This window comes from Megalops cyprinoides, chromosome 7 (genome assembly GCF_013368585.1).
Source record: "Megalops cyprinoides isolate fMegCyp1 chromosome 7, fMegCyp1.pri, whole genome shotgun sequence".
Classification (NCBI taxonomy): domain Eukaryota; kingdom Metazoa; phylum Chordata; class Actinopteri; order Elopiformes; family Megalopidae; genus Megalops; species Megalops cyprinoides.
Genome location: NC_050589.1, coordinates 1,737,887 through 1,752,573, shown reverse-complemented (window position 1 = coordinate 1,752,573; position 14,687 = coordinate 1,737,887). Strand labels below are relative to the sequence as shown.

Sequence of the window (14,687 nt, the reverse complement as noted above, 5' to 3'; positions counted from 1 at the left end):
CATCTTACGCCTAGAGACTAATGTGCAGAGTAAGAATGTAACCATATCAGAAAAAAGGTAGATGAACAATTTCAGCACTGAAGAGTGCGGATTAGCGTCCACCTGCGGTGCAGTTTACTCATTTCGTTTCATTTGCTCAGCAGGCGCTTTTATTCACTGCGACTTTCATAGTTTATGGACATTTTACGTGACAGTCGTTTACTTGCTGTTGAAAATTTACTGAGACAATTCTGGGTTAAGCTCCTTGCCCTTGGATGCAGCAGCAGCGTCCACTTGGGAGGGACTCAAACCTGAAACCCCAAGGTGAACCCCAAGGTGATATTTGGCACTTTCATGTGCCAAATATCACTCTCTACAATAGGAAACGAATATTTGCTTATTGGAATATTAGACCATTAGATCACTGATTTATTATATGATTGAATCAGTGTCAGAATGTTTGACACTTTGACACAAAGAAAGAAGTAAATGTTAACTTTTACTCTTCTTCATCAACAGTGGAGAAGGAGAGCTGAATAAACCTTTAAAAAATAACAATCCATTTACTGATATTACACATTTTTCAGCCTTAAAGTCTGAGTTAATCTCTTTGCAGTGCCATTATTTACACAGAAAACACTGACATTTCATACATTGCTTCTAAAATCAAATTATTGAAAATGTAGACTCTGACTATATGCAAATCCTTAACATTAGGGAGGAATACTCCCCACTCTTTACTGCTATAACCATCTCCAGCATTGGCGCCATCTTAAGTTTTCAGGAAACACAAACTCGTTTGACCTCTGTTTCCAGGGGGATGGCCTTGTGGTGTGATAAAATCTTGACTTGGTCCTCCCAGTGTCATGGCCAGTTCCCCCTTTCTGAATTATGAAATTACCATACAAAATGACATGCAGTATACAAAGGAAAGGACCAGTCTGGCTTCTGAATTTTGGTTTCTGAGGCAGGGGAGATTACTGGAAGGCAGAAATTACTTTTATTTGGAATCTCCCCTCACAGTGTCTATTTCCGAGGTATCGGCTTGTCCTGAGGTCAGTGCAGGATTCCCTGAACTTTTACAGCAAAAGAACAATTACACAATTACAATTACAATGCAATTACAATGCCCAAAAGATAACTGCACTTTGAAATCAGATGACAAAGATTCCAGCAACAATTATTCTGGATTAACACTGGAATACTCTGAACAAATGACAACTGTAAAAAAAAAAAAACAAAAAAAAAAAAAATCTAAAATTCTCCCCCATACCCTCTCATCACCCATGTCTTTGACATCTTTACTCTTTGTTTGAATGATATAAGTCATACCATTCTTGCATGTCTGAAATACATATAATTTTATATGTATTTAGTTTAGTTTCAAATATTACTAACATATGTTTAATGGAAAATTGCACTTTTCTGTTCAGCACCTGTGGGTAGGTGGTAACTGAACATGTCAGTGATACAGATCACTTCATGTGTCATGGTTTAAACACTTCATCCAAATGATGCATTAATCTGCACAGAAACTGCTGCCCGCCACCACCCCAACACTCTCGCTGCCACCCCTCTGTCAGCCAGCAGGGGGAGCTCCTCCTATAGCCTGTAACACAATGGAGCATCTTCCCTCACTTTACATCCTCCTTTCTGTGCACTACATGGTTGGGGCCGTGACTGGGAGTGGGCCAGCTTTTCCAACGTCAGTCAAGGGGAAAAAACGCCCAGATCCAAGAGCTCCACCCAGGCCAGAGCCAAGAGCTCCACCCAGGTCAGAGGCAAAGCATTGGGGCAAGGTCTCTGACTCTGCCCCTTCCTCCTCACGGCAGAGCCCCTCCAGTGGCAGCCAATCAGGGAAGGCATCGTGATCGCGGTCTGCGCCGCGGCCGTGGTCCTGGTGGAGGCCGCAGAGGGTGTAGCGGTGGTTCATGTGATGGGAGTAGGAGCCAGAGTGGGAGAAGAGCTTCCCGCAGCGGTCGCAGCCGTAGGGTTTCTCCCCAGAGTGCAGCCGGGTGTGCTCCCTCAGGTGGTGCTTGTGTTTGAAGGCTTTGCTGCAGGTGCCACACTTATGGGGCCGTCTGCCTGTGGGAGGAGTCAGAAACACACAGCCACACCCACTGAGCAGCACATCATGCACTGTGGCAGGACAGACCAATCAAAGCATCTCTGCGCTTCTGTTTAAGGAAGTGCTGCAGAGTACTGACTACACATTGTTCCTTTTTAGTTTTTTAAGGGAAAACTACAAGTGTGACTAGAGATGTCCTACTTATACCTGGACGAAAAATGGCTTGTTCTCTGTTTTTGCCCGTTTTTGCCTATGTGTGTGTGAGTGTGTGTGTGTGTGTGTGTGTGTGTGTGTGTGTGTGTGTGTGTGTGTGAGAGTGTGAGTGTGTGTGTGTGTGTGTGTGTGTGTGTGTGTGTGTGTGTGTGTGTGTATGTGTGCGTGTGTGTGTGAGTGTATGCGTGTGTGTGTGTGTGCGTGTGTGTGTGTATGTGTGTGTGTGTGTGAGTGTGTGTGTGTGTGTGTGTGTGTGTGTGAGTGTATGCATGCGTGTGTGAGTGTGTGTATGCGTGTGTGTGTGAGTGTGCGTGTGTGTGAGTGTGTGAGTGTGTGTGTGTGTGTGTGTGTGAGTGTGTGTATGCGTGTGTGTGTGTGTGTGTGTGAGTGTATGTGTGCGTGTGTGAGTGTGTGAGTGTGTGTGTGTGTGTGTGTGAGAGTGTGAGTGTGTATGTGTGTGTGGGTGTGTGTGTGCGTGTGCGTGTGTGTGTGCGTGAGTGTGTGTGTGTGTGAGAGTGTGAGTGTGTATGTGTGTGTGGGTGTGTGTGTGCGTGTGCGTGTGTGTGTGCGTGAGTGTGTGTGTGTGAGTGTGTGAGTGTATGCGTGTGTGTGTGAGAGAGCGTGCATGTGTGTGTGTGTGTGCAGGTGGGTTGCTCAGCCTTCTTGCTGACAGATGCACACCTGAGTGCTCGTACTCGTGCCTCAGGAGGGATGTGTTTTTCTGGAAGGTCTTGTCACAGAGCTCGCAAGCATACAGCCCCTCCTGCGTCCTCTTCAGCCGTCTCTTGATTGGACGTCCATCTACATTAGCCCCTCCCTCTACCTCAGCTCCTCCCTCAGTTGCAGACTGCATTTCCCAGCACCCTCTGCTCACGTTCCCACCCTAACACATCACACAGGATTAATGCACTCATTACATTTACATTATTGGCATTTAGCAGACGCTCTTATCGAGAGTGACTTACATCAATTACAGGTTTTTACAATTTAGATATTTTACAATTAGATATTTTACAGAGGAAATTCTGGGTTAAGTACCTTGCCCAAGGGTTCAGCAGCAGTGCTCCAGTGGGACACTGAACTAGCAACCTTTTTGTTATCTACCCTCCTTCTGAACCATTATGCTAATCTGCCACCCACTGCTACATTATGGTTTAACAGATAACCACACACACTTCTTTTAATTTAAATTCTCTCTTGTAATAGTATAATATGTGCGTGTAAATTAAAACTATAATTTTCAAGAAACTGAGCTCTTTTAAAAAGATCCTTAAGAATCCACTTGTTTTTTCCTTTTGAGTGTTATTGGTTAATAAAATGAAGGGGTGCAATGGATTTAGTAAGAAATTTGTTTTTTATATGTTTCCATGTTCCTGTACCTTTTCAGGTATAAAATCTACATGAAACAAAGACACATTGCAGTTGAATAACTCTGCCTTTCACATTTCTCATCCTTTTGTACTGACAGTAAATGACCGGACTGACATGTGGATTGTGACTTCTCTGAGAATCTGCTCGGCTGCATACTGTACAACAATGTTCTGGAGTTCCCCCGCGCTGATTTTCCGTAAGTTTGCTAAAATAAATATATAGGAAACCACACAGAGAAGCTGATCAGAAAAGGCCAAACCCAAGGTGAGTAACGCGCCATGCAAATGTCACGACAGGTGTGACGGAGAGTGATGCAGCGCCCCGAGGATGTGGTTTCACGCCGCCGTCCCTCTCTAATGATGCACTACAGCGAAAGGGTGATTACGAATGCAGATATGAATGAGACTTCAAAGCGCGGAGCTCGAAGCACCTGTCTTTGATTGAAGCTCTAGAACACAAAGTTAAGGGGGCAGAAAGTTTTTGTTTGCGTGGGTAGGGGACGGGGGGGGGACGGGGGGAAGCGGTGAACTTGTGTTTCTGTGAGAGAAAGTTAGACTTTTCGCTCTCTCTCTGCTCAGCCTCTTCGGTTCATTTTAACGTGAAGCAGGAGGACAGCAGTAAATGAAAGTTCATAAATAAATGCTCTTCACCAGCTCATACTCATCCCACGGGCATCAAAGCACGAGGGTAAGCCCTTCAGGAAGCGTTTGCGGTGTGCTTCTGTGCTTCAGCAGAAACATGCTCAGAGCTTTGACTACATGCTCTCTCTGGTCCTCTTGTGGTCTCCCTGCCTCACGGCTGTTTCACATCCATAATAAGCCTCTCTGACGCTTGTTGTAAGTGGCCCCTGTGAAAGCTGGGTTTTTTTCACTGGCGACCGCCTTCATCAGTCTGGGTGATTTCCATCTCACTGTATCACTATCACTAATCATTAAAGGGTTTCAGCTGTGCTCTCAGCTGCATGGGCTCTTTAATGCACCGTTAGCATACTGCAGACAAGTTTGGAGCCAAAAAAACAAATTGATCCAAGGCGCAGAGAATTTCCCAGAACATGAGTTCTGACTCTGTAATACTGCTGTGAAGAGAGGCTCAGACTCACTGCCACGGGGAGTGTGCTGATTAACACAGCGTTCTGCCAATGAGAAGAAGAACGCTTTTCTGCATGCTGCCTGGACAGACTGTCTACAGGATGTGAGGATAAAGTGGAGTGTGAGGAAGTGATGTTACCTGTTTCTCTGGGTGGATCCTCATGAGGCTGAAGTCTGTGTCTGATCGAGGCCCGTGGGGCATCGGGGAAAGGGAGTCCGAGTCTGTCGTGGGGTTGAGTGGAGGTGAGGTCGGCATGTCCCGCTCCGGTCCACCCGGGCCTACGGGCTGCTGGGGGTTAAAAAGAGGCCGTGTGCTGAGTGGGGCGTGGCGTTTTTGTGGGGTTCTACTGCGGGCTAGCGTGCGACGGTGAGGGGGCGGGGCCAGGCCCCTGAGCAGCGTCTCTGTCTGCGTCTGCTCTCCGTTTGGACCCCTGCCGTTACGGCCTCTCTCAGCCCCAGGTTTGAGTCTGGCTTTGGGCAGAGACAGGTCGAGGGGTTCGGCGTGGGAGTCGGGGGACTTGGGGGTCCCGTGTGGGAGGGGGGAGGAGCCAGGGCTGAGGGGCGGGCTGAATGGTGGGGCGGAGCTGGGCCAGAAGGTGTGTGTTCCACAAAAGCCCATTGGAGGTGGTGGCCGAGGGTCACCCCCAGGGTGCCGGGGAAGGGGGTGTCGAGAGGAGAGGGACAGACGCGAGTCCGACTTGGAGAACCTGCTCTGGGGTTTGTGTGCCTGAAGGGAGAGGCTGGGGGGCTGAAGTGGTGATGCCCCCCAGTTCCGCAGATCCCCCAGGGGCAGCTCTGCAGCCCTGTCAGCCCTGTGGAGGAGGCTGTCCTGCCACGGCCTGCCAACTGGCCCCCCCCCCAGCCCCACCCTGTGGTCTGGCACGTATCCGTCCAGGGGGTCCTTCGCCGCATGAGAGCCACCGAACCCCACCCTCTCCTCCGTTCCCATGGAGACGCCCCTCTTGGTCTCTGCCCACCTTTGCCACACTGCCCCCCACTGGACATGCAGAAAATTTCCCCCAGCACGCAGGTACGGTGCAAGCTCCATGTCTTCAAAACGGTTAGATTGGACTGAGAGCTGTGAGGGATGGATCCAGCGTCTCTCAGGGGTCCTGAAGTGAGATGGAGAGACCCCCAAGGTCCCAGAATCCTTTCTGAGCAGCTGAAAAGGGTAAAGGGTGCCTTCTGAGCTCCTGCAGCCGGCAGTGGGGCGTGAGGTGGGACAGTAGCTGTTGCGGTGTGCCTTGAACAGCACAACCCCCTGGCTTAGTCTCTGGCACTTTCTGCTACTCAGGTGGGAGCTGTAGGAGCCGGAGTGGGAAAAACGCTTCCTGCAGTTGGAGCATTCGTACGGCTTCTCCCCTGCAAGGCGAAACGCAGTGTCTTGTAGAAAAACGTAGGCTGTTTTACGCATCTCAACCTCTCGTGGTACACAGGAGGGCAGTCAAGTCTACACTATTTTTACTGTTGTGATAAAAATATGACAATTTGCTTTTTTGGTGCACTATACAATTAAACACAACAAAACAAAAGAAAAGGTTACATTCTGACACATTAGCCATCATGCATAGTTAAACCCAGAATAGCATACGAGAGCGCACTAAAACCAAATGTGATTTCAACGTTAAACGTAAGAAAATGATTATTGCAAAAGCCGCCCACAACCAGGACAGTCACTGCGTGTTTTTCATTGATCGGGTGTACTGAATGTGAGAGGAAAGAGTCGGTGTGTGGGTATTATCAATGAGATCATACGATTCACTAAAGGTCACAGATGAGTTTAAAAGTATCTAAAAGCTGTTAAATCCCACACACTCCTCCCAGTTATTTTGCCTACCTGTATGGCGAGGTATTCCTCAGATTCCCTTGTGTTAACCCGTTAAAGCACACGATGCAATCGAACTCTCCAAAAAGGCTGAAAGCTTTAGGTTACTTTCCGCTTAAGTTTGAATCAGATCGTAACAAAAGACATTCATATATGTCTTTTAAATAAGTATTGCTATTCGCTAATAACTGTAGGGCTCATTCTCAATGATCGTGAAAAAGTCTCACCGCTGTGAATGCGAAGATGCTCTTTGAGGTGATGTTTGTACTTGAAGGCTTTTCCACACTGCGTGCATTTAAACTTCCTGTTCTGCGCTCCGTTTACAATTTCATTCTGCTGCGTACAAACACAAACAAGCGAAAAAAAGAAACACACATCCGCAGTAAGACGCGAGGGTTTGTCGAATTTAAAATAGTCATCATGACGTTAACAGTTCGTCCTGCACCACTAACGCTCCGCCGACTCACTAACCCTGTCGTCCGCCTGGCTGCGCATTGTGAAGTGTCTCTCCATCTGTGTCCTGCAGGGGGGGCTGTAGCTACACTGCTGCCGGGTCACTGTTCCTCCATCTGTCCCGTGGTAACATCTGGGACCGCGTGCCGTCAGCACTCGAGGAAGGGGCTTCTGGGAGACGAGACTGACGGGTCTACATTTAAAAAAAAAAAAACACAAACCAACACTACTGTACGCCTCGTCCTCGCTCCACAGGTGGTTAGCATTGCGAAAAATCGACTCTGACCGGCAGCAGTGGATTTATTTAGTGTGACATCTGCAGTGTAAATGACCCCTTCGGCCCAAGCATCCGCACCTGCTCACAACGATACAGTACGCATAAATCACCGAAGAATCAACCTCATACAGTGTACAGAACGCTGCGACAAAATAATTCCAGTACTAATGCTGTTTAAACAGCTTGTAATGATCCATTTTGGCTCACTTACAACATATATTATAGTCCTCAATGAACTGCAATGCTGCATGGATAATTCACAAAAAAATCATAATTTAAATACAGTGTTCTTCTATCTGCCCCCATCACCAAAACATCAAGTAGGTAAAATGTTTTGCAAAAAGCGTTGAGCAGTTTAACTGTAACAAGCATGCTCTTTACTGAGATACAAGTCGCTGCCTTCCTCAGCCTTACCACAGTCCTGAAGGTGTGGTGAAATGATTTTCAACATGAAATTCATCTTTTTAAAAAATGGTTCAAGTGAAAGAAAAACACAAGGAGCAGTATGTTTTGCATCAGTCTACATTATTTCAGCGATTTATTAAAGCTGCACATTTTTAGATGTTTTTTTCCTGCGTGTGCCTCTGTAACATACTGGCCTCCTCTGTTAGGGTTTTTGTGTGTGTGTGTGTGTGTGTGTTTTTACAACACGAGACACAGACTCTGACTCTGCCCACTTCTAGAGTTAAATGAATTTTTCATATTCTTTTATTAACTGCTGAACTGCTCACCACAGCCCTAGGAATTTAAATGTTGTAATGTTAATATACTTATCAACATCATGCCATCTAAATGACTCATCTGTGTTTCCTCCAAATGGCATGAGTATCACCAAATGAGTGTGTTTCCTGCTGTATGAATGTGCTTTATTACAGTAATCATAACATTTTCTTTTTAATAAGCCTGTGGATGAGTGACATACAGGACTGTCATGGATGGATATGTACACTGCATGTATTTCAGTGTTTTCTGTTGACAGCCCCACAGAGGGTGACTGTTAATAGCTCTCCAGACAGCTCTCCAGATAGTCTTTCTTGCCTCAGAGAAAAGACGGTGAGTGAAAAAGAGATACAGAAAGAGAGGGAAAGAGACACAGCACATTTGGAGGGAAAACCCCAAAGCCTGTAAGGAGAGATACAGGCCCTGATGACAAACGCAGGTAAGGAATTTCTCTGCGAGGCTGACGTGAGAGCAGAGTTCCCTGAATCTGCTTTTACTGGATCATACTGGTGGTCTGAGACACTTTCAAGATGCACAGCGATACGGCAACTTAGACAACGAGAATCTGCCAGCCTGTTTTCAACCTCAGATGGGACATTAGCTCTCCGGTCCGCAACTGCTGCTCTGAGTATACAACGAGCTTCAGTACAGAACGAGCCTTTATTAGGGAACAGAGGCTACCAGTCATGTACCTTTGTGTTTGAGCAGGTTAAATTTTTTATGTTCCTTTATTTTTAACTGAGCATCTCTGGAAACAGTGGTATCACTCACTCACTGGCTGACTGAGCAATTGGCTTTCCCCAGCGTAATGACAGTACCTTAGTTTTTCCACTAGGTGGCGATAAGGGAGCAAGAAAGTGGCTGCAGCAGGCCCTGGTGCTGCCAGTTCTGAGAGCTTCTTTTCTTTCATTTCAGAATATCAGGTCTTATTCTGCCATTTCTATATATTACACAGCAGAATGAGGTCAGACAGGCAGGATAGTGACAGACCAGACAGGGCTTTTTTTCCCCCCTTGTTGACCTGCAGGTGAGCTAGGTGTAATCCTCTGCGCCACACAGACTCTGGCCAACCGACGTTTCCCACAATGCAACACCCACCACAGCGGGGCACACACCAACTAGAGGATGGGTGGATCCCATGCATACCAACTGGAGGATGGGTGGATCTCACTAGTGGATGCTTGTGACCTATTAGAGGGCTCGCTGTGAGCTCACTGTCGCTGTGACTGATGGCATGGCTGGGATCAGAATGATCTCATTTGAACTGATTTTGTAGCCTGTAATTCAGGTTAAATCTCCTATTTCATTTTAAATACCGCTCTGACGTTATTCTGTATTTGTTCCATAATGGTGAATATTTTATATTTTCCTACAGCGTCAATGGGCATTTCTGAGTCAGAATTTCTGTTTTCTCAATATTATGTTACATAATGCATGAGAAATAAATAGCCTGAAATCACCATTTGAAATCATATCCTGTTACTGTTAAGTATTAGTGCATTACTGACACATATGCAATATGAAAGAGTAAGCATGAATCAACAGCAGTGAGCAATGCTGTATGAACCAGAAGATCATAGCTTCTTATTTGTAATCATTAGTGACTAATTGAGATGATTCAGGTACCAAAGTGGAAAGATTGTTGCTGATTGTGCAGAAGGGGGCTTCCTGCCAGTGAAGGACAGAGCTACTGGGTATAAAATCTGATCTCTGAAAATACAGGGCCCTATCTCTGAGCAATTTCACAGCCATTGAGCACTTACACAAACCAAATATGAACACAATCTGCCATCTCTGTCAGCAGAGCTGTGGATTCTGGGAGATGGAGGAAAGAGGGAGAGATGCTGAAGGGACCACAGCCAATTTCATACTGAAAATAACACAGTCCCTGTGAAAATGTGTTACTGGTCCAATATGGCTGACTGAGAATGCTTTGAGTGCTCATACTGAAATGATGATACTGAAATTTCCATTCTCTCCTAATTCACTGCAGGCAAAATGTGACAGGCAGGAGACAGAATAAGTAAAGATCAGCAGTGAAACGGAGAGCTCTGTGTCCCTGACACTGTCTGTGCACCTTGCTTGGGTACCCACTAATTTGTAAGGTGGAGAACCACTTTAAAATGTGTCTGTTTTTGCAGTTTTAGTTTTGTTATCTCCTTGTTATCTGCTTGCATGAGAATACTGTCAGCAGCTCAGCAAGGATTCCAGCTGGCTTTGTCGTCCTGCCTGATCACACCTGGGACTGGTACAGGTGATATCTGAGATTTGGATTCCAGGATCGGAGTATTACACAAGGCTAGCTGTCCCCATCTACTTCATGAAAAAAAAAACTCAAACTTGTCTAAATTCATCCGGAGCTGCATTTCAGTAATGTTATCTGTGCTGTTATCTGAAAAGTGTTTTGTGTTGTGTAAAATAATTTTCCAAGACAGGCCTTTTTTAATACCATGCAAACCAGCGCAGTCAACAGGAAGCACCGCTCAACACACAGCCCAGCGCTCGGCTAATCTGAGGGAGCTCTGTCTGCTCCGCTGACAGCCTGGCCTTTCACCCTCTTAGGGTGATCATACAGATAAAGTGTACATGCACGCACATGCACCCACACACACACACACACACACACACACACACACACACACACACACACACACACACACAAACACACACACACACACACACACACACAAACAGTCAGACACACACACACACATACACACACAGTACAGGGAGCCACTGACACCTCGTCTGTCCCTTCCTACCTCACTGCTGCTCTGTCAGCCATTATTTTAGGCTACCAGGTACCACCTGCAGTCTCGGGTACATCACCCTGTGACAGACGAAGCCTTCCCTCTCTCCTCTAAACCCTTTCTCCATCCCTCACTCTTTTCTCCACCCTTCAATGAATGAATAAAAGAATGAGTGAATCCACCAATCATTGAAATAATTTCCATGAGTCAGTCAGTCAATGACTATGTATAAATATATTAATCAATATTTACAATCCTAGTACCAACACGATCTAGATCTAAATCTTAGATTTTTGTGTAACGGCCTCATCGCAGCTCGTGTGCCGTTTGGTACCCTCTCCCCTCTCCGCCTTTGCTCTGCCCTTCTTTAACACTGAGTGTGAAGGCCAAAGCGCATCTACTGCAGAAACGGCGCCTGCACGGCATGTGATTTAGGAAGCAAATACATTTCAATGAACTCAACTTCTGCGAACCCCATGCGAGTCTGGAGAAACGCGCGCTAATTACATACATTGCATTACACTGGACCTTTAGGATGACGGAGACGTATTCATCCTTTTTGTGGAGGTCTGGCATTAGAGTTTTTATATAGTGATTATTCAACATGTTGAACGTCACTTATAAGTTCCCCCGTTCTGCAACGATTTTTTACGCCGCGTATTCCGTAGATCATTTCACACTGCTGCTCATTTCGGTAAATTATTATTTAACATTTACAATAAATCTTTCTTTTAGTTAGTTAGTTGCACAGCCCTTTTCAATTAATATGTTTTATGCTTGCTTTAATATATACACACCATTTCCTAACTGCAAAGGTCTTCTGAGAATTCTAAGCAAAAAATGTGGGCATCAGTTTATTCAGATGTGTGGGTGTGTGCGCGCGAGCATATTTAGAGTTTTCTAAGAACTAATTACTGTAGTATTTTGTGGATAAAAAAAATATTTCGCGTAAAAACATGCGAATTAATTCGCCATCTGCTCAATCCCCATCTTTAAATATAATTATTAAAATGTGTCACTGGGAGCATGTCTCGACTGCGCGTCGATGCTGTTGGTGTAAAGGCTCTCGCACGCACTCTCCCAAATACCAAAAGTGGCTGACTTTAGACACGAATACAGTTGTTCTTTCTGGTTTCCTTGTCCTGAAAGTAGTTTCAGACTCTCAGGAAAATTCTGAAATGTATACTTTGCATGAAGTTTCTAAGACTCTGCTCTTCTCATGACACAGCTGCTTGCGGGACAATAGGTTAAAGAGAAGAAAGCAGGCGCGACAGAAAAAAAGAAGAGAAAACGCGTAAACAGTAGCCTACACAAGACATGCATTGCGAGGAAGCAGCGCATCGAGTGTTCAGCCAGGTTGTATGAGGGGCTGTGGTGTTTTATATTGCTGACTGAACTGTCTCGTTAACCAGCGCAGCTTCGGTTCCCGTGTCTGTGAGTTATACAGTCACTCTCCATTCCGTTCCAGAAACTCAATCGAATTGCCCACGCTTTCTTCTGAAAACGCAAGCGGCACATTCTGCGCGTGCACGTATCCTGTGGACTGCGCTAAATTTGTCCAACTAACCTACATCCTACAGCTACAGCCTGAGTCCAGGTATGAGTATGTCAGAAGCGAAACAGAAGTGAAATGTGCGTACCAACTTGAATTATGAGTTCTGTTGAAATGGCTGATTTCAGAGTGGTTCTTGAATTAATGATTTCAAAAAATTGCTTCAATAAGTGGATTTCACTTACCTTTTTGTGTAAGGCGCAAACGTGGGGAAACAACCACTCGTACTGGGAAGACAAGGTTTAAACCTGTGATCTTTTTAAAATGCGCGATCATTGTTATTTGGAATGACGCTTCATTGATCTTAAAAATTTGAGTCCACGATTCTGTGCCAATGTAATCACATGCACGTTGCCCCTCCTTCAAATACAAATCTTGTATTTTTAAACCTGATGGACGTCCTGATGCATCATACATGATTTTGTCAGCCGTACACCATTTAAACTCGTTGCACTGTTCCCCTGGCATTTGCCTGAAGGTGTGCATGCCTATTCAAATCCATGAACTCACAGTTTCTTCTACAATTAAGTCATTTTGATAAAAATTAATTAATTAAAAAAATTATTTTTGATATAGCTGAAGTTGAGTAAATTCTGTTCTACGACGGTTCCTCAGGAGCCAACGAACAAAGTCAGCAGTACACGTGTAAAGTAACGTCAAAACAACAAAATGTACAAACTTCAACGCAGTACCTTAAGAGTCAAAATAAAACGAAGTTTTAGCTCATCGCATGCACAGTCATCTGCGCCAGCTTCATAGCAGTACTGCTAGTCCTTACCTGAACTCCTCCGCGGCTTCGGCTGTTTCCTTCGCATGCATCGGCTCTCCTCCGCCATCCTGTATCTGTTAACTGTCGTGGTTCCGATGTCCTTTTGCGCTGCACCTCCTCCTGGCTGCTCTTTACGTCCTGCGGCGAGCCCAGGCGATGGGAAATGTGATGTCACGGGGGGCCGGTCCCCTCGGTTAGCCCCGGCCGGCTTGGGACGGTCTGTACCGCTGATGCTGACAGTGAGCGAAGTGTCTGCCTCAGCGACAGCCGTGACACAGCGCGCGTTACCCTCGGATCCCGGAGATGCTGATGCTTCATCGCGCCTTCTGTCTTCCTCTTTGGTTTCTGTCATCGTTTACGGGCTTCCTCATGTTCCTCGGCCGTTTTCGAGACTGCACTCGGGAATAGTCTTGCTCTGGTGTGCGCGAGATATTTTTTATTATTATAATTAATATTTTGATTTCATTTTCACTGGTTGCTTGTTGTTCAAGACATATCTAAAACCAGTATATTTTCAGTATTTGACACAACACCAGCTGTGGTTACATTTATTGTTGTTACAAGGGCAATTCAATTGGAAAGTTGTCTGTATTTTTAAATTAAATTTAATGACGACAATCGGCCATTCAGGTCACCCTCGCTCGCCAACTCAGCGACTGTCTAAATCGATAACGTATCTTGTTAAACCTTATTTTGGACATTCGTAAGGCTCCCTCTGTCCACTGTGAATTTTGGTAAGATATTACATGCATTAATATCTCTCTGCATGAAGGAAAATACTTATACCATCGGTGCAGCATGTACTTCGCACAAATACACAAATATGCCCCTTTATTCTGCTGAAATAACTCACTTTGAAATAGTTTCTATAGTCCAAATGATTTAAGACCGGACCAATATGTGTCCCTAAATTTCACTGATTAAACTGATGCATTATTTTTCTATAATTGTGTTATTTGTATTTATTTTGTATATATGTAATATATACAGTCACCCCCAAGCTTAGCATGCAGGACTGTTGTCTCATGCAGCGGTTTGCATTTAGCACCCGTTTGATTTTTGTCTGATTGACCTTTTCTGTATTCTGACTCACAGGGCAGTAGGCCTATCTGTTAATGTTACCTTCCAAGAACAACAGGTGTGAGGAGGAGGAGGAGGAGGGTAACGATGTCATGTAACTTTCTGTGTACCATTTTAATGATTCACATGACATAAAAACAGAATTATTTCAGTCCAATTTACATCAGAGATACAGTGAGAATCTTACGTAAAGAAGAACTGGGTGACTTATCGTGTGTAGCTAACGTTAATTAGCTCTGGGGGTGAGTGGGTGAGAGAGAAAGAGTGAAAGGGAGAAAAAGATGGGCAAGGAGATAGAGAAGAGAGAAAAATAGTGACGGTGTGCAGAGAGGAGGATGGAAAGGAACGAATATGCAGACGTATTTGCTCTTAAACAGTCTACATCACCGTATTTATCTTTACTTTATCAGATTAGCCAGCCTGAATGCGCTCACAGCCTGTCAGGGAAGCCGCTCAGTGGAAAGTTGTCTGCTGCTGAAGATTGCTGAATATAGCAGCCAAGGTCTGCCCGCTGTTTTGCCTTGAGCTTCTGCACTTTCCCA

The 14,687-nt window shown here is 45.3% G+C and overlaps 1 protein-coding gene across 1 annotated transcript; it reads right to left on the bottom strand.

The window, feature by feature from the left end:
• Window positions 1-1,639: 1,639 nt before the first annotated feature.
• Window positions 1,640-13,132, bottom strand: LOC118780249 (zinc finger E-box-binding homeobox 1-like). The gene is made up of 6 exons (XM_036532658.1): window positions 13,075-13,132; window positions 7,016-7,113; window positions 6,772-6,880; window positions 4,859-6,081; window positions 2,942-3,143; window positions 1,640-2,064 (listed from the first exon to the last, which is right to left on the bottom strand). The coding sequence occupies exons 1-6, from the start codon at window positions 13,130-13,132 to the stop codon at window positions 1,640-1,642; spliced, it is 2,115 nt and encodes a 704-aa protein (XP_036388551.1).
• Window positions 13,133-14,687: the final 1,555 nt, after the last annotated feature.

Bases quoted from the DNA above. Each gene is read 5' to 3' on its own strand.
- LOC118780249 (XM_036532658.1), bottom strand. From the start codon at position 13,132: ATGGCGGAGGAGAGCCGATGCATGCGAAGGAAACAGCCGAAGCCGCGG. The intron at 6,881-7,015 runs GTTAGTGAGTCG...GTTTGTACGCAG, and splicing joins GCAGCCAGGCGGACGACAGG to CAGAATGAAATTGTAAACGG. The intron at 2,065-2,941 runs GTGTGCATCTGT...CTCCTCCCACAG, and splicing joins GCACGAGTACGAGCACTCAG to GCAGACGGCCCCATAAGTGT.